Below are 21432 nucleotides of genomic sequence, written 5' to 3'. Positions count from 1 at the left end.
TGAAATGTATATATGTATATGTATTTTATTTTTCCTAAGGGATTACTACAAAAAATTATTAAATAATTTTTATGAAAAGGAAAGAAAAAAGTTTTTGAAAAAACCATTTTCATGGTGATTATCTTCATCATTTAGAGAAGAGACTCCAAATCTATTGTGAATGTTTGTGACAGGAAGCTCTCAACCCGCTGGTAAAAGAACAGAGGGGATATTATGATATGGTTTCAAATCATTCTGTATGATTAATAATGAATGAAATGATAAGGTGGACTGGAGATCTGAGCATAAAGCAATGCTTGAATTTTGGTGATTTACAGATATATTTGTTACCTTATATAACTGGAAGAGATACAGTTTTATTCTCTTTAATATACTGATGAGACTACTTTGAAATGAAAATAGGAAACTATAAGGTAAGACTGGTGAGAGCATAAAGTTATGCAATATAACCAAGACTTAAGACGTTTCCTCTAAACAGAGAATGCCTTTTCTGAAAATTTAACACGCAAATAAAATTTTCTGATTTTCCGTAGTCTCATCCCTAGACAATTTTGAATAGTTGTTATGTAGTGTTCTTCTGACTCTAAGATTCATTGAGCTTAAAAATAAAAATTATTCCCTTGCTCTTTGAACTTGACATCTGACCACATATTTCTTTTTATGTCAGAATATTTAGGAGAGAATGGAAAACTTAACAATTCTTAAATACTGGCAAGGAAAAAATACAATGTTCAGTCTAAGGAAAGAACTGTAAGCAACATGCTTACAAATTTAACCAAGGAAATTTGAATACACAAAACGAGGGGACTATGAGTTTATTTAATAAAACTTAGAGACTTCTACAGGCCAGTTGCAATCCTAAGATCTTAATAAATATTAACTTATTTAATCTTCCTCATATCCTCTATGGTTGGTGCTGTCAGCATCTCCATTTGACACATTAGGAAACAAGGGGCAAAAAATTTAAATGACTTTTCCAAGATCACACAGCTAATAAGTGGTAGGATTTAGATCTAAGTAGTCCCCCTCCAGTTACCAAACTCCTAACCATCATGCTATGCTGCTTATTCAATAAAAAATGAGGAGTAAAAATTAAGAAACACCACACAGAGTAGCATTCAAAGAACCTAAGCTTTGGAGGCAGATGGATCCAATTAGTTATGTAGTTTTAGTCAACTCTTTCTCAGCCTCAGCTTCTTCACCTGTAAAAAATCAGAGGCTCAGGATCTCCCTGGTGGCACAGGGGTTAAAGTCTCAGTGCTATCAAGCTATCAGCCACTGCAGCATGAGTTCCATCCCTTGTCAGGGAGGTGACCCACATGGCTCAACTCAACTCTCCTGTCAAGTGCTGCTTCCCTCAGCTATGTTTTTCAGTACATCCCCCTGTTCTGCTCCCTACTCTGGTGAATACTCTCATCCCTGCCCCCACACCTTTGGCTTACACCCCAGTTCTTGTATGCATAAACAACTAAAAATAAATCTCAAAAAAATAACAAAAAATCAAAGGATCAGCAGTCTGAGCTCACACAGTGCTGACACACAGTAGGTACCCTACATATGTTAGCAGTTGTCATCTGCACTATTATTACTTAAATATGCCTCCAAAATTGAATTTTTAATAGAGATCAGGTTACAAGATATAAAGTGTACAAGTCCATCAAAGCAATGAAAAGTCTTCAGCATTCAGCCACTTTTTATGAAGACTCTGACAGGGGCTTCTCACAGGTTAGGCCTGAGACTAGGATGCATGGTTGAAGTCAGTTGGCTGACTAAGTCTTACTTAATTAACATCACCCTGTTGTGACACTACACTTTTTAAAATCATACATCAACTCCCCATTATGACCAGTGCCCTCCCTGAATACTCTAAGTTATTTAGATTTAGTAATTTAGTTTGTTCATTCAGCAAATATTTATTGCAAACACTGTTCTAGGCACCCATTGGGAAAGAATTGTGAATAAGACAAACAAGATCCCTATCTTCATTCAGCTTTTTCAGCAATGTAAAAGCTAGTATGAATAGAGCAGAAAATTAATCTGTATATTTGGACATCTGAGCTTGGAATTTGGTAGTAGAATGTTTCTGGCAGGAAATAGAAATATAGTTTGATATCCTTGGAAATTTTGCTATATAATTAAATATCTACAGATAAGAGGATTATGATACCTTTATTTGAAAAAGCAACATTAGATAAAAGTATATAAAATATCTATATCTCTGAGATTGGAAAAATAGCCAATCAGTGTTCTTACTTTAGTTATTAGCATTCTGTCAGACTTGTACAGTAATGATTAGTTACCCTTTATTGTACTTTTGGCATGCTTCCCATGTTTAATTTCATTGTAGTGAAGGAACACATAGTTAAGGAAATTGCAAAGAGGGGGAAAAGTTAAAATAGGGAAAATAATGACATAGATTCAAAACTGATTTTAACTTACAGTTATAAGACATTTGCAAGTAGAGTAGAAAAGAATTGTATTTGTTTCCATTTGAAAGATTTTCTGTTCAGTCTAACAACTTTGAACTTGAATTTTTTAATTTCCTTTGGGTTAAAGATTATTGCCATAAGAACACAGGGTAAGGTAACAAGCATACTTTGAAGAATATTTACAAAAATAAATTCCAATATTTGTTAATACTAAAATTAGCCATCAAATACATTTTTGAATGTCCTAAACAATGTTGCTATGAAGTAGTGGGATTATTCATAGTGTCTCTTGCTAGAATATAGTTTTATTCAATCCAAAGACATTGTATTAAAAAATGTATGTGAAAATGGCCAAGCTAAATACAGAGTTTGTTACATGCTGAACTATGGAGTAAAGTGTCATTAGAAAGAGCAGAGCTACGGACAGCTCCCCTATATTCCGGCATTACTCAGTTCCCAGATCCCTGCTGTGTAGTTGTTCCACTCGCCAAGAAGCCTGTTAAAGAGCCCCCAAGAGCATGTGTACAGCCCTCCATGTTAATAGTTAATTGGTGAGGATGGCAAGATGAGAGGACAGCCGAACATGTGGTCTCTCAGACTCAAGCAGTAGACAGACCTTTAGTTATAATAACAGCAGCTGCTCGCATTCTCACAACTCAACTGTTCAAAACTCTGCTGTCGAGTGAAGGTTGTCATGGATTGAAAAAAAAAAAAAAATCACATCTAAGAAAAATAACTAAAACCCTACCTTGAAACTCTCCCTATGTATTATCTTAAGCATGAGAGTATTATTTCAACTTTTAAATAACTATAAATTTCTATATAGTTTCAACTACACTGAACATTCTGCTGCTTTTTTTTCCCCATTTGCTGTTAGAAGTAGAAATGTTTGTGCAAACTTAGAAACTTTGTAATGAGATTTTTTTCACAAAATAACTTTAAAGCAGTTACAATGAGATACTATTTGATTTCCATATCTAGCAAGATGTGAAACTTTTTTCCTTATAAATGGAAACTAGGTACTCTTAGTAAAATTTGTTACCTGCCTCCAAATTGGGCATCTCCTATATTAATTTTATTTTCAATTTTGTACCTTTTAATTTAATTTTCAATTCTCAGTGACAGGTGCTTGAGAAAAGTGGTGACTGATAATATCATGTATTTCTTTTTGGAAATTAAAACTTATTTTCACATCTTATTCTATTTATATTGGCAAGACATAAGGAAAATAAATTTCCTCTAGTTTGTGTATTTTATTTACACAGTCGCTGACAGGTTGTTCTTGATATGCATTTTCTATGAATTGAAAGCACTATTACCTGAAACTGCCAGGAAATAAATATTGAAGCACTTAGAACTGTAATTAAAATAGGGAAGATCGTTTTTCTATATGTTTCTCACAGCTTTCCTTTCAAAATGAAATTTTACTTTTTACAAATTGCTAATCCATTTAAGCTGTCATAATCTATAAGGAATTTTTAAATAAAAAAGTCTAATACATTTCTCCTTAGATATATTAATACTTGAATGAATATATCTTTTTGACATTCTTGGTGAGATATAACATTTTCTCATTCTAGAATCAATCTAATTACTGCCAGCATTTAATGTATTTGCCTCCAAAACATTTGTTGATAATATACTTAAACTTCCTTTTATTTGGAAAAGATTTCAGATTGAAACTAGGCTATAACATTTTTACTGATTGTCATCAGCACTTGATCAATAAATAACCTTATTAATTTATCATATAACTAGTTTTCTAACAATTTGGTCTGTTTGGATTTGTTTCCAGCTATCTTATTGAAGAAAATTGTCACCAGTGTGTTAGCTTATACTAAAGAAAATCCATTTTCTGAAGAAGTGCAGAAGACAGGGCCTTGTTATAATATGTCGTTTGAAAATTAAATGAGGGTTTTTTCCATGTGCTATTTTAATTGGTATATTTTCAAATTAATCTCATACAATATTAATATATTGAAACTTTGGACCCACTAACTTGAATAATGCAATATGTTTCAATGTGAAGAAATTCAAAACAAACCTTTTCACATCCATAAACTTTGTCTTCATGCTGTGTATTTTACTAGTTAAACTCTGAAGTCAAGCAATGAACTGCTTTAGAACTAACCACTGATAAGGGATTATGAAACGTGGACTCCAGTCGCCTTGTGAATTTCTCTCGGTGTGAAATCTTTTCTCAAAAACTAAGAATAATTGTTGAAGGGACAACAGACTTTTGTGAGTTTACAACTAAAAATTTTGGAAAAAATTTAGTGTGATTGTTGATGTCATAAGAGACATAACACCTCCTTCAGTCATATAACAATGTAAAGTCTTTTAAAGTATATTTCATTAAGGAGAACATTATTTTAAATGATCTTCTTAAATGTAGTTTATTAAGGTGAATATTTAAAAATCAAAATTATAGACTGACTCTCTTGATCAGACACCAATTACTAAAAGAATAACTCAGATATCTTGGGTTCAATTTTTCATGAATCCCTTACTCAAGATATTCCCATTGAAAAATCTTAAATTTTTCTAGGTCTTCTCAAATATTCTGAACTATTTTAAGAAATTAACATTTAAAATTTTAAAAAGAAATGTTAATGAACTGAGTTATAGTAAACTCATTTTAATTTTATAGCATATTTGTCAAATTCCAATCTCTGAAAATAGTTATTTCATATAAATCTGCTAAGTTGTAAAAGAATCTGGTTTGTTTGTTTTTTTGTAATGATAAATAATAGAACTGTCTTTCATTTCTAGTATTGTCAGCTTGGGATTTATAAGTTCTTATAGTTCATTTTTCTCCTGTTTCAGCTTGTATATTGTTAGTATCTGATTAATTTTTTAAATGAAATTATAGCTTCATGCATTATGCATATGTATTTAATATACTTTTCTTAGTCGGGATGATTGAAACTTCTAAACCAAATTAGCTATAAGTTTGTCGATATAGAGCATTAGTAGCAATATATGTACCATTTTGCCTTTGTGTAAATATGCATATTAAATAAGAACAAGATATTTTAAATTATCGATAAGATTCATATGCATCTTTAAAAGCAAAGAATTAGCATTTAAAGATCTTTTATTAGCTGGCCGGTTAGCTCAGTTGGTTAGAGCATGCTGCTGATAAAGACCTTTTATTATAACTAACCTAACCAAAGCATATTTACTAAGCCATAAAAAGAAAAATTTTGGTTTTAAATGCTTTTTTGCTTTCTCTAATAACTTTATAATGTGATATTTCATATTGTGATTGATAACCATAGTTCCTTGTACTGTTGATGGTTGTTAAAGTACTATTTAGAGGCAAAATTTTCAACTATCAATGATAGCAATAGTAAAACAGCTCATCACGGTATGGAGATTGAGTCATCTGTTTGGGCATATGGAATCTTTGGCTGCTGGACTGCATAGTCTTTATAATGCCCAGTGTCCAGGCATGGGCACAACTGTTTGGGGAGCATAAGTAGGGAGGGACCTCTGTATTCAGTCAACTTGAACATGGTAGAAGAATAAAAAGGGAAGGATCTTGAGCATTGATTTTATTATAAACTGTCCCCTGCTATATCATCTTTTGTGCATAGAAAAGAAGTACAACTATTTAATTTTGCACTTATTTTACAATTAAAATTACTAAGCTTTTCGTCTTTGCTATCCTAAGATCTGAAAAATACCTATGAGAATGTTTTTATGTAGTTGGATATATAACTTCCCTGTAAAGAAAGATTATCTTTCTACTATCTTCAAAAAAGGATGATACTTATTTTTTAATGTTAAGATAAAATATGCTTGCAACCAATTATGATTTAAAACTGTTTAAGAACCAGGTCATACCTTATATCCTAGCATTATGTTTTAGCCCTTTGCTATTAATTACATTATTATTACTATATAAAGAGTTCCTGCTTCTTTAATAATGTTTTCACACCCTATGTAGTTAATCTTTAATGCTGGGGAGGACAAGGAGAGAGATTAAATTAGCCTTGTAACCTCTTTCTCTTCCAGACTGATGATGGAAAATAAAAGCTCTTAGCCACAAAATGTAACACTTAGAATTAATATTTAATTAGACTAGCAAATTGTACACTGTGGCTGAAAGCTTCCAAAGAGTTGTTAGTGCCACAATTGACCTACAGGTTTAATAATAACTCACTTCTAGAAGCAAGTGCCAGTTCAGCATAGTACAGCCACTGTAAGAAAGTCCTGAGAGATTAAAATCAGCAAACCAAATGGCAGGCAGGGATTCCTGGGATGGAGCCTTCTGGAAAGCTGGGAGCTGGAATAGCTTTTAAGCCAGGATTCAGATGAGAACAGTGGGTGAAAAAGCTGATCCCTCCTGTTCTGGGAGCTTCTGGTTGTAGGCCAAAATCTTAGAACAGATTTTTACTAAATGTTCTTGCTGCAGCTATTAACTTACATTGAAAATCAAATATTGAATAATTTTTTCTGTAAAATTTAACACATTTTTTGTGTAAACATTTGTTCTTAATTTCTTACATATTAGTACATAATATCTGTAAACTCAGATCATTAGATTATCAGATAGGTTTGGCGCTGTACATCTATGCTGTTTTGCTGTGACATGCTGTTTCCTTGTTCCCTGTATAGTTGATTTATATGGTTCATTTCTATAGTATTTCATTATGGGGCATTATGCGGAACCCAAGAAAGGGTTGTAAAGTCTATGGACCAAGAGTTTTTTTTTCCGCAAGAAGATATATATATTGACAAATATAAATCAAAGTCATTCTTAATTTTTAAAGATCTTATATTACAAAAGCAATGTCACATTTGCGTATGCTTATGATGTAATTAAATTACAAGATAAATAATTGGACCTCCTAGTGAAGCATTGGAACCTTATATTTCTCATAAATTAATTTGGTAAAAAATAGGATACCATGAATTTGAAGATGTGCAAACACAGAACAGCCAACTAAAGCAGAACACCTTACATAATTTATTGGTTATATTTTGAATAATTAAAGAAAACCTAGTCATTAGTTAAAAAATTCAAGCAGGTGAGAACCTTGCCAGCAGAGGGAGTAGTCCTGTCTTCCGTCAGGTTCCCATCATTTTCCCACCTGCCCCAGCTTTTTTCCCAGCCAGTTTCCCATCTGGACCTGGCTCTATCAGCCTGTTCCCGATGACAGGCTATAATTTTATACTCAATATGGGATTATTCTAAGCTGATTTTAAACTTTAGTATCTATAACCTACAACTGCATCAGGAACATCAGCTGGATGCTCTGTTTGATATTTGGATATTAGCAATTGTTTTTCCAGCCAGGGTGTGAGCTTTTGGACATCTGTGAATTTCATTTTAAGGGTTTCAAGTATAAATAGTAAGCAACAAATTTCTGAGTTAGGGGGTTTCCCAGAAAATATATTTAACATGTCTATGAATAATTCCATAATATGAAACTAGGTGATGAATACTTTTGAAAAAGTACTTAAAATTAATTGTGAATATTATGCTATTATTTTGTCTAGCCTATTCATTAGAATATTTTGTCCCATTTTTAAAAGAGTTTTCAGAATTTGTAAGATCTTTTTTTAATGTTTTGTATAGACTAGCCTAAGGAAAAGGAAATAAAACTGATATAAATAGAAGTGCATAAATTTTAAAGAGGCAACATTTTTATACCAAAATTTAGAAAACCAACTGTTTGATCAAATGGAAAACACAAAAAGATGTGGCTCCATTGCTTATTCCTATTAAAATTTGGCAACTTACTCAGCAATTTCTGTTGCCCTTGAGGTTAAGTATATGTACCGTGAGCTCCTTTGTGAATATGTTTTAATCATTAGTAAAAATAATGAAAATATGTTTGTTTTATCAGTATCTGATGCTACTGAGAGTATTTAGTTAGAATTTTCTTTATTTTCGCAAGTGCCTTTATATTTTAAAATTTTCTGTGTGAGTTTAAGGTTCAGTATTAATCTAAAAAGATTTAAGTAGTGCCTTCATCAATTTATTATAGATATTAGTATTTTTTCTGATAAAATTGTATTCTTTCTTAAACTCAAAATAATTATGCACAGAATTACATTCCCCACTATCAAATTTTTTTAACAAAAATCTAAACCATGGAAGTAAGTGAAAGCTCTGGAGAAGGTTGGGGAAGGCTTATAAAAAGTTATTTACTTAGCATAAATAATTTTATTCTTTTACAGTCTTCATCTCTTTAAAGCACAGGCAATAATAAACATAGGGGGAAAAAGTACCTCATTAAGTATCCTAGATTGAGTTTTTTATCCAAGTTTATTGTTTGGATTATAGTCAAAGAAATGTCACAGTTCTAATAAATTTGCATTCTATGTATATCATTTTTTACAAAATGTTACAACTTGAGCTATAGAGTAAAACATACTTGCTTTACTTGTGGGGATTCTCTCCCCCATGCCCAGCATAACACATGTCATATAATAGAATCAAACATATATTTTCATTAACTTTATAGTGCTCTGTGAGGTTGTAGTCCCAGATCTCATATATGAGCCATACTCATATGGAAGCTCTTCTCATCGTATTGTTTGCTATCTTAGCGTATATTGGGTAATACAAGAACATATTTGAGTTATTGCAGAAATGCTTTTATGTCAATTGCTTAATTTTTTTCAAGTTTTTTAATAATTAGATGATTGGTTAATAATTACATTTTATTCTCTTGTTAAAATCTTCCCTGGAAATATGCTTTGTATTGGTACAAGCTGTAGCTTATATTGCTGAAGCAGTTAGGTCCAAGGAAGTAAGGAAGCTCTCAAGGTTTGAGATATTTTAATTGTTACTTGGTTACTCTAAATATTTCAACTATTTTTATTGGAAAAGGGAGGGAGCTTTATATGGCAGTAGTTGGATTTTTATCTATTCACAAAGCCCATAGTTTTGACTTTGTGAGCTTTGAATTGGAAAGGATCGTTAAATTAATCTTCCTTTATTTAAAATCCATTTAATGGATTTGGTGTATCCTAATAAAAAGAGGTTACCATTCTATGAAAGCAAACAGGAAACATTTAATGAAACCAAACAAGGAACACAAACTCTGAAGGTTTTGTGAAATTAAAATTGGAGTATAAAGGTAGCCAACTGGACAATCTGTTTTGCCTTTTTTATTTGCAACAACATTTGACATCATTTAAATTTAAATATTAATTAAGGAATTATAATGCAACAGAAAGTTTTAAGAGCCTTTTATGCAACTTAATACAATGCTATTTGAGACTGCCAGCAAACTCTTAAAACTCCTGGACACTGGCTCTCTCCTCTTCTGGCTTTCCTCCTAGTCATGTCTTGGCTACTATCCAGAGCTGACAACTCTCACCCTGGAGTGAAGGGAGATTTGTCTAGTATAAGAAGGATTTTTGAGCCATCCGAGATTTTTATATCCAGATGGGCAAGGAGCAGGGATGGCAGTATCATTGTATATTCTTGCGTTATGTCATCATGCCATGCATGCAGTACAACCATTAATTTACTCATACCGGTGAATCCCAAGTATCCTCACTCAAATGTTCCCTATTGAAAACTGTAATGTAACAACTTCAAACACAAAACTTATTTAAAATTTATGTCTACACAATTGATGCACAAATAAATTTACTTCTCCATTTACAACTGCATAGACTATAGAGCAAAGAGATTCCACATCTCGGCTAATAAAATAAAAACATTTAGAATCTGTTAAGAAGAGACTGTAGAAGTTCCACTTTCAGTGCCTCTGCTCAGATCATTATACAGAAGCTATCTGAGAACTGCAGGTTATCCTATGGCAATAGAGTACATTCCTCCTAAAAAAAATTGATTATTATGCTTCTAAGGATTTTTTAAAAGCTGTTAATTTTAAATCCTTGTACCTAAATTCACCTAGCTTTATCTAGAAGGACATTTAGTGTTAATGTTATGGTTTGAAAGACCTTTTGACTAGAGAGGTTTTAAGATATGATTACATCAATAGACCACTTGTGGAGATAGAGAAGTAAATGTAATACTGTTTTAACTTTTAAAAAAATATGTGTACACTTACTTGCCCTAATTATCTAGTATGCCTTACAAGTAATTAGAACATTGAATGTGTTTATAATTAAAAGGAAGATCATCTTAGTCAGAAACTTAGATATTATTCATGTATAGAGGGGTGTGTGTGTGTGTGTGTGTGTGTGTAATTTATAGTGCTTTTCATTCTATAAGCATTTTTCAGATACCTGTACAACCTTCACAATTAATCTGGCTTGCCCTATTACATAAACTATTTTCAAAAACTGCTGTGCAGAAAGCAGTGAGGTCATTGCTAAATATAATTTATTTCATAATTAAAAATTTATTCTTTTCTAATACCTCATGAAAACTTTATAAACAGAATATAGGTTATAAGTAAGTAATATAAAGCTATGGAGCTTAGAAACATACCAAATAAAATACATGAATGAGTTGCTGAGATTCTGAAATCTAGGCTGTGCACATCTCTTATGTTTGGAATTCATTAGTTTTCCTGTGCAAAGAAAATAAATTTTTTAAATCTCTCACCAATGGCCAGTAGAGGGGCTATAATATTTACAAATAAGAGTAAATTTTAAGGAAAGAAACACTCTTTGAAACAAACAAAAGTCAGATTGATTGTTCAAACACACAGGTCCTTGCTAACATACTACTAGAATATATGACTAATCTCATCCTTAAGACTTACAATTTCTGTTATACATGTAATTGAGAAAGCCTTGGTTTATATCACTGAAATACTGAATTATTAATTCTAACAAAAATTGACTTATCATTTTATATTCAGATACTTAGATACATAGACTTAGTCTACTTATAGATAAAAGGAAATCTGACCTTTTTGATTAAGAAATATTGTCAGTAGCCTTTATAAGTGCTTGTTCATCTGAGGGTCCATGACAGGAGTATTCTTCCCAGTTGAGTTTATCCTAAAAATGAAATGATAAGAGCCTGCTGGTTGTTATCTAAGATTCTTCTTAATGGGAGAACCACATGGTTATTCCTCATCTCCCACTTGTTCTCACCGTCTATAACCAACCCAGCCACACCCCACCCCCACCCTAACATTGTTCAGTACTCAGCACAATGAATCATTTTCAAGTTGACTCATTGTGAACTGTCTCCCAGCTGTTGGAATGTCTGGCAGACATTTTTGTTTGGGTGAAGAATAACTGGCTGAAACCCAACCTGGATGAGTTTGATATAATGGTCTTTGGCTAAAGAAATATTGGGAGGAACATGTTCAGGGCCTCTGAAGTCCCTGTTATTCCTGAAGTAGAACCATCCCCTGTGGCACAGAACTGAAAATAAGGAATCAATCTGGATTATTTTCTCACCATTGAATGGAAAATTACCTTAGAAAAAATAGTCATTTCCAAATTGTTTGTTTTACTATACTTGGTGCTCACGTGATTGAAAGTATTAAAGACAATTAAGTATAATTATTTTTACTGGTTCCTTTTAAGAGCATTGATTCAATGACTGAAACATTCTTTATGCAACAGTCATATCTACTTAGGAAGGAGTTTCAAATTCTCCCCTAAGCATTGAGTTAACCAGTCATTTCAGCATAATGTTTAGTGACAGAGGCTAACTATGTATTTCATACTGAATCAGGTAATACAGTCCTCTTATTTCTCATTCTTACCCAATCTTTCTATGAAGAGTTAAGCAAGTAAGTAAGTAAGCTCAGTAGTCAGTCACATTTTCAGGAAGTGAACATCTTTGATTATATTTGGACTTTTCTGTAACAGGAAATATAGCATCAGACTATATATTTTCTTAATTACTTTACATTTCTCACCCCTTTTTAAAAAATATTTATAAGCTAGTAGACATTACCAGTGTATGAGTTTAAATGTTATAAAATTTTATAATTTTTCAACTTACCTAGATCTTCATTGTAAAAAGTTTTGTAGATGTAATGGTATATAAAACATTTTTCTCACCTACTCTCCTATCAAGGACTAAAAGAAATACTGAATTTTCAATAAATAAAATAATTTAGGAAAATCTACAGGGTATTTAATGATTATAATTTCAGTGATTTTATTTTTATAGCCATGAAATTATGGGTATCTTAGAACTTTTGCTACTTGAAATATGTTTTTTTTTTACAATGTATTATTTAGCAATATTTTTGGTTATGTTGGTTATATTGGAAGGGAAAAATGGCTATCCATATAGTGCTAGTCACTTCCATCATTTCTTTGCCTTTATTGTAGCAGCATTTGAAAAGAGAGAAGAGAAGACTCTAGAGCCAGCCATGAAACCTTTTAGCTAGACCCTTCTGTGTTTCTAATATGATACAGAAGACCTCAGCTGCCATAGGGCTGAGACCTTGTTCCAGTTGACAGATGACAGTGGAACCTTGCCTTACACATTATGATATACTAGGTACAGCTTCTGAATCCTGATGTCTATCAGATTTTCCAATGAGTAATGGATAAAGTAACTTGAAAAGTAATAGTATATGAGGATAAATGTTGTCTTATCCCTTGAGACAAAGGAAATAACTTATCATTTCCTGCCAAAACTAAAGAAAGTATGACTCCTTTGTTCTTCAAATTAGAATAGCATGCTTGTATGGGCTAGAATTTTCACTTAAACACCTATTTTCATCTAGTTTTTAACCTGTGACAGTTTTAAGTTACTGCTTTATGTTTGTAATTCTGTCTCCTCTACAATTTGTTGATGAGATGATATAATGGCACTGTATAGATTTTATACTTTTAAATATAACATTTTGTTTCCTTGTCTTACAGAATAAAGCAATTATTGCTCGTGTCACAAACTTGTCAGATACAGTAGTTGGTCTGGAATCATTTATTGGTTCTGAGAGAGAAACCAACCCATTATATAAAGACTATCACGGTAAGCTGCTTCTTTATAAGAGAGAAGTATGTCTTGGTTGTTTCTAGGATGCCTGGAAGCATCTTGTCCTTGCATATCTGCTTTCAAGTAGCATAAATTTTATTTTATAATCTATCTGTTCAATGTTTTTCATTTCTGGCCAATTTTCCATGACAGCTTGTCACTAAACTACATTATGACTATAATGTCTTCAGTCTGTTGAAAGGAATTAAACTTAAATACTAAGGCATGGCTCTGTCTGATTTATATTTTGTTGTGCTAGTAGCCTAAAGTTGCCATGAGATCAGTCATACTTCTTAGCCATGTTTGAAGTAAATATCACATTAATTCTAATAATAACAGCTTTGTGTGACAATATATATTAGCTACATGATAAATAAAATTAATGCTCTTTTATTTTTAAATTCCTAGTTAATGTCTTTTATTGTATTGGTCTTTCCTCTAGTAACTGATTTTGTTGTTAGAGTTATGAGCACATTTTAACATGTTGCCAGCCTAGTTTAAACACAGATCAATTCATAGACCTTTTCCTTTTAATTTTTTAAGCTTTTAATAATATTTTAGTCATTTGGTTAATTGGAGGATTTAATAAAAAATTTTAAGGTACCATTGGTTTACAATAGCATATGATACAGAGGTATAAGATCACACATCGGTAGATGTAATTTACCACATAATATCTACCACCAAGGAGGCAGCCAAAGTAGCTTCCCACTTTAGTCAATTGTGCACTCACCTAATTGGGAGATTTTTGTTTGTTTGTTTTTGGTTTTTTTTAAAGATTTATTTATTTTTATACAAGAACTGGGATACAGGTCAGAGCCACCGAAGGGTGAGAGGATTCACCAGAGACAGAGCAGGGAGCAGAACAGGCAGAAGGACTGAAATACACTGCCAAGGGGAGCAGCGGGCGTGACAGGATGGCCTGCCTTGCCATGTGGGAATCTCCCTGGCCGGCTGGGAATTGAACCCACACTGCAGTGGCTGCAGACAACTTCATAGCATGGTGCTCAACCCACTGCGCCACCAGGGAGGCCCCCAGGAGATTTTTGTTTTTAAGATTCTTGCTTATAACCACTGGAAGAGGAAAGATTTAATAGTTATGCATAACTTAGCTCTAAACTGAACGTAGAGCATGGTAAAGGATTTTTATCCTATTTGCTTTTTGTAATTATTAATTATCGTTATTATTATTGTGGAATTACTATTCCTCCTTAGACACCTTTAGCATAAAGACTGAATTGTTTATTTAAAACCTGTTACTAGACGGTGTATATTGTGTTGTAGAGCTATGACAATTGCTAGAGTCTACAAAGAAAGTGTTTATAAGATAGTTTACCTGATAATCACCTGTGCTTTAAAGAGTCAGTATACAGGGGCCTCCCCTGGTGGCACAGCAGTTGAGCACTGGGCTGCGAAGCTGCCATCAGCCTCTGCTGCGCCAGCTCGATCCCCAGTCACCAGCAAGGGTCCCACATGGCGCGCAGACCTCTCCTGCCGCACCTGCTGCTCCCTTCAGCAGTGTGTTTCATCAATCTGCCTGTTCTGTTCCCCACTCTGGCTCTGGTGAATTCTCTCACCCTCCCGCGCTTCTGACTGTACCCAGTGCTTGTATAAATAAATAAATAAATCTATATCCCCAAGACTTTTGCATTTACAACTGGATAAACTATTTCTTTACTTTTTTATTATTTCTATTTTCTCTTAAAGTAATTTGAGTTAAATGTTAACTTTATAAATCAAATCTGAATATCATTTGTAGGTATTAATGAGCTTATAAATTAATAAATTATTTTTATAGTCTAAAATTATTTTGATTAAAACATTTCAAGAGCTGAAATGTGCTGACATTTTAATTATTCTTCTCAGATTAATGACAAATTATTCTTCTCAGATTAATGAATGATTCTCATGACAAGTAAAGTTTCTCTTAATAAGAAGAGCCTGAAGAATCATTCATTCATTCTGTAAAATCTCCTAATTTAATAATTAGCATATAAGCACATTTAAACTGAGAAATGTATAAATTAAACTATGGTGTAAAAATAAATTTTTCTAATTGAGGTTTTTTTTGTTGTTTGTTTGTTTGTTTTTTTAAATAATAAATTTTATTTTTATATTCCCCATACAATTGCAACCCCCCCATTTTGACCCCAATCCCTCCCCTCCCCCACCCCTAAATGAGGTTTTTAATTTGTATCTAACACCTTTCTTCTTAACATCTTTTGTCATTTTTTATGTTTAAAAAAAATAAGTTGTATTTTGTGAATTATTTTTGAAGGTATTGTTTCTAAAGTTAAGTACCTAGAGGTTTGCTCTTTAAGCTAAAACAAGTATATACATTACTAAGCATTCAAACACAGACACAAAACTGTATACTAGAGAAATAGTTCTGTAAATTAGATTTATCTAATTTGTTCAGATCTGTATTTACCTTCTCCCCCAGTTTAGGGATCACTGTTTTTGAGATAATGATTTTTAAGTGTGGGCTGAGTTAGGCAGAGATGTACTGAAGAGTCTTCTATGTCTTCATCTGTAATAAATGGCCCCAAGTTTAGTCAGAAACTGCATTAAGCTATACAAAGTCATCCGGTGCTGTTGTCAGAAAAATTAGCAAGTGTTTCTTCTGACAAGAGGCCAAAGTTCATGGTTTACCTAGCATTGTTACAAAGCTTAGACCAGCTACATTAAAAGTCTAACATGCCACAGAAATGAGTGTCCTGGGATGGCATAGGGTTAATATATGATCCTAAAGTGTACTCTGAGATGTAGTTTTCTTCAATGGTTTGTTCAAGTCATTAATAAGGTACAAAATGAAATACTTTTCATTAGTGCTTCACTGATTATCAGTAACCCATAAGCTTTGTTTTGCTGGCTGCTTACTGGTGCATTTAATAAAATAAAGATCACTCAGTGGTGCCGTGGGCAGCATGCAAGGTGATAGCCATATTTGCTTACTGTAAATACAAGAGAAAATCACACACAAACCGGCTGTAGTTTTGACAAGTATTAAGATCCCTCTTTACATCTGTACTTCTGTACCAAAGTGCAATTAGTTTTCCTCGCACAAGGATTTCTGTTTATCTTATTCTGCTTGATTACTTGAGTATAATCACACCATTTGCTTCATTGCTCCTGGTCGTAAGCTCCAGTTTTAAAAGAGGAGGATGCTTGTGTGAAATTTTACAGGATTCTGTTGTAATTTATGCATCCAGTGACAGTATTTAAAATATTTTTTCTTCTAATTTTTGTTTCACAAGGTTTGATTCATGTACGGCAGATTCCTCGGCTTAATAACTTGATTTGTGATCTATCAGATGTCAGAGACTTAGCTTTTAAATTAAAAAGGAAGATATTCACCATTGAGGTAAGAAGGAAATTTTATATTTTAGTTCAGGTCCTGAGGTAAATATTACCTCTTTGTATTTTTGAGGTTTTGTGTTTTTTTTTTTTTACTTGAATGAAATTCTTAGAACATGTTTCATGCTAAATATTCTTAAGTTCTTTTGGTGTGACAATTTTTTTAGACAATCCTAATTTTTTCTTTCATTTTAGTGGTATGTCAATAGCAAAAAAAATGATGTTGTTTTCAATGTCTAGGTTTGTATGACATGCATATTTCCAAGATTTTCAAGGCATATTTAATTAAATGTTAATGAGCTATACTCACTTGTGTGTGGAATGTGAACACTGTCCACAACAGTGTATGGTTAAAAAAGGAGACTCTTCATCTATGTTCTAAAAGAATTTTTCTATACTACTATAGAAATCACATTTCCCCCTTTCCATGCCAAATAAAACAAAGTATAATTTATATTACTATCTTTCGGTAGATTTTCTACAAAACTTAAACCTTTTTTGTGACCTTTATCCAAGCAATAGTGACAGAAGGTAGTAGTACAAAAGATTTATTTCAACTTAATCCTGCTAAAGAGCAAATGAACATAGCACTATTAAGCAATTAGAGTTGATGTATTTATTAACGAAATAAATGCTCAGAAAGAGATGGCTCTTGGGTGACGTGATAGTTATCAGTATAGTCGGTGTAATTTTTTTGAACAAAGACATAAAACAGCCAAGCAGCCTTGACAAACCATTTTGTTTAATCTCTTTTCAAATGAAAAGCTCTTAAGCAGGCCACTTGTCTTAACTGCTTGAAACCATAAAAAGAGAGAATTGCCACCAATAAATTAGCATATTTTTAACTTCATCACCCAATGATGGTCAATGTGGCTTGGCACTGCTTTGGTGTTTGGGACTTCACCCTTAAGTGACCACTTTGGCCCTTCTTTGACCCTCTGCCCTCTTTAGCTGGCCACTTGATAAGGTAACTTAATGGTTCTCTCTCTTTTTCTCTTTCCCTTCACATTTGCAAGTAGCACTAACCTATAAATCATTGTAAGGGCCCTATCCAGTGACAAATTAATGTGCCCTCCTCCTAATTAATGGTCATCAATGTCCTTAATTATCTAATCCTATTGAGAGCAGTTAATAGTTAATCAGGCAGCCAGTTCTTCAAGCAGGTCATCTCTGCAGGAGTGTTAGAAGTTTCTCATCTGCGGATACTCCCTTCAAAAGCCACTTAAAGCCAAAAGAGCGAGAGTGTAGAAATAGTGATTCTTGAGCTAATTCCCTTTAGTTCTCAAAAGAAACCATTGAAATGGAACCCAACTCTGTAATTGTTCTAACATTGTTTTGGTTTTTTCCGATAGAATATTGAGCACTTTTACGATAATATTGTTCAAAACGTTTAGAGAGATAAAGTTATAGTTGTTAGTGTCACAAGGAAAGCATGGCTGATCACATTCTTTTAAGTTGAATTTATATTTTTTTTTAATGTTTATAGCCTTTATTTTCAAATATTTAATTTACAAGTTCTTGCTACATATTATTTCAAGGTAATAAACATTCTCATATTTTAAGAAGCATTACCTCATTACTGTTGTAAAATTAACATGTGTTTATTATAAAATCATATGAACACTATAGAAAACTTCAAAGGACAATAATGACTTTATTCCAGCCACCAGCATACCAGATAAATGTACCAGAGTATCTGTCTGTCTGTCTGTCTGTCTGTCTTCATCTATCTATCTATCTATCTATCTATCTATCTATCTAATCTATCAGATCTCAAGAAAATGTATTTGAAAGGACTACCCTTAATGAGAGATGTAAGGTGGTGCTTGTTGTTTTTTATCTCCACGTGATTCATCTTCTCCCAAGATGAGCATTCTGATATCCAGGTATAAGTTGTCATATCTGCTTCCATACAAACTAAGCAAGGAGATCCCCTAGTAAAAAAAAATATTGTACCCAAAGAAGAATAGTTCAGAAAGTATCTCTCTCTCTCTCTCTCTTTCTCTCTTTATCTCTCTCTCTCTCTCAAATACACACCACACACATGCACACCCCATCATATACACTCACAGGTTCTTATTTTAGTGTTAGTGGTTAGAAATTTACATAATGTTGAATGGAATCTCTCCTTTGAGTTACTTTATGTTCTAATACTGACTACATATTACCATTGGAGCTGATGAAAGAGCTTTTATTAAGCACTTAAGTTCCTGTTCTATTTCTTCTCTTCTTCTTCCCATTTATGCTAAACTAAGAAAACCATTGTAATTGGTTATCCTGTGACTTAGAAACAATATTTGGAAACTAAACACAAGTAGATGTTTATTTTTCTAACTTAATATTCAGTACATCTGCCAAATCCTTTCCACTTTTGACTTGCAGCCTAATTAGCAAGTTGTTATTTTAACAAAGAAATATATTTAAAACACATTCTAACTGATTTACTTCTGTTATACAATTCAGTTTGATGATTAGGAAACAAATGAAAGAATCAAACAAACCTAATAAAAGTACATATAGATATAGTTATGTAACAATATGAAATCAGGCAGTTCATCTAAGATAAGTACTTTAACTACAGCATTATACACTGTAAAAGACATATTGATCTAAAAACAGATAGCAAGTCTTCCGTGATAGATACATTATAAAACTGGAAGCAAAGGTTTCCTTTATTGGCAGTGGGGTTAAGGGGAAGCGGGGGGGAGGGGTTGGGTGGCTATCTATCAAGTGACTGTGTTCATACGCATAGGAAATGTTTTTTAAAACTTCCCTGATATTTAATATATATAGGTATATATACACATATGTGTATGAACACACACACACAATGAGTCTGTAAAATCCAAGGCTATAATATACCAGGCACTGAATTTGCATCTCTACTTTCAGAAAAAAAAGACAAAAAGTTGGTTCAGTATGGCTTCAGGTTAAAAGTAATAGCTTTCCAAATTCTTTCAAAATTGAGAATCCTTATAAACTGTACATGGTAACTCTGGCATATTTGATTAACCATAATATACTACTAATTCCCTGAAATTCCCATATAACCTTCATTCAGTCATAACAAGCATTCATTATGCCTTTATTGTATACAAGATACTATACGGGCTTATATATGTGTTTTATATAGTAAGTTAGTATTGTATAACAAAAGGTTTTACTAAAATATGATAGATTCAATATATGTAAACTGTCGTTTTCATCTTCATATCTATCACAGTCATCATTTAGTAGGTATAAAATCTTTTCTGAAATATTTGCAGCAGATAAATTATTGAGTTGTAAAATAAGTGTCACTACTAAATACAGTTATAAGTATTGGTCAAGTGAACTCTAAATACTACCTTCTCAGTTCTGTTTTGTAGTTCATGTTAACTTAGGCACAAATCTTTACTTCTAAGCTGAAATATTAGATTGCACTTTTTCACCTCCTGTAATATTTTTGCCTCTAATGATGGAATAATTATTAGCCAGCTCTTTCTTTATATTTGTAATTTTAATGTAATTATAATACATAAGCAAATCAGATTTGGTAGGATTTAGAGTATGCCTACATTTAATTTGATGATATCATAAGAGCAACATTTTTACTTGCATTTAATATTATTTCACTATTTTGATTTTGTATTATTCAGCTTTTCAAATCTTAACACATCCTAGTATGTAATTCTCTAATATAAAGCTAATAATATATTATTACATTAGTTGCAGCTTCTTACTGAGGTTATTATAACCAGGACTTTGGCTTTGGTAATAGGTCAATTTTCTAGTTCTAAGGCTCAGTGTTTCTAAGTTCAAGTTAGAAAGTATGCAAAAATCATACACTGTTCATTGTAAATTTTCAGTGTAAAGATAAACAATACTGACATATGCCTACTGGTCATAAGTAGTGTATTTCATAATATAATACCGTAAATAGTATGTAATTATCATGAACAGCGTAACTATGTGGGTTTGTAAACTAAATGAATGTTGAGAATGCAGAAAAATCAAGGTAAATAAAATTATACTCAAATTTGTTTGTTCCTACTTTGCCCCTAAAATTCAGAATATAGGACCTAGTACCTCTCCAATCACCAAGAGCTTTTTCTCACAAAATAATCGATCAACCATTCTTTATTGAGTAACCATTGTTTTTTGATGTACTTAGTAGTTACTGATTTATTCTTAGGTATTAGAACCGGAATATGCTATCAGTATAAATTAACTTTTTAATAATACTACAATATCCTTTGCATGATTTGGTAGAATTGTTTGAAGTTTTTATATATTATAAAAGCATAAACTCTTGCATATTACAAGGTTGCCAGTCACTAAGATGATGTTGGACAATCTGGAATGTTGTGTAATATCTTTGGTCCTAGGTTTCCAGTTTTTAAATAGAAAGTTAAAAAGTGCCTATGTATTTACTATATTTAGAGGTAGAGGGTACCATATCGGGAGAAAATGAGCATTTGTCAGTTCACAATTGTCACTAAAATACAATCATGGAAACATCAATGTCTGGCTCAGGAGCATTATTAAGTTGTAGCATCAAGGACCATATAGCCCATGTACCTTTTCTGGTAAGGATGCCCTCTACAAATATTAGTTGATAATTAATTTCCAGACATTTTAATTTTCAAAAGAAAATCAAAGTGGAGCATAGGCATCTGTTCATATGGATGAAAATCATTTGTCAAAAGCAAACTCAGGGTCTCCCCGGTGGTGCAGCGGTTGAGCGCTGGGTTGCGAAGCTGCCCGCAGCCTCTG

At 32.6% G+C, this 21432-nt stretch overlaps 1 protein-coding gene across 1 annotated transcript in view; it reads left to right on the top strand.

The window, feature by feature from the left end:
- ELP4 (elongator acetyltransferase complex subunit 4) overlaps positions 1-21432 on the top strand; it is a gene marked incomplete at both ends in the record, with an annotated part of 187764 nt that overhangs the window by 66357 nt on the left and 99975 nt on the right. The window contains 2 exon segments of the mRNA XM_084228749.1: positions 13209-13317; positions 16578-16684. Of these exon segments, the coding sequence (XP_084084875.1) occupies positions 13209-13317; positions 16578-16684 (216 nt within the window).

The sequence above is a fragment of the Talpa europaea genome (assembly GCF_964194135.1).
Source record: "Talpa europaea genome assembly, chromosome: 1".
Lineage (NCBI taxonomy): Eukaryota > Metazoa > Chordata > Mammalia > Eulipotyphla > Talpidae > Talpa > Talpa europaea.
Note: the sequence above shows the minus strand (reverse complement) of the source record. Positions and strands in the feature narration are given on the sequence as shown.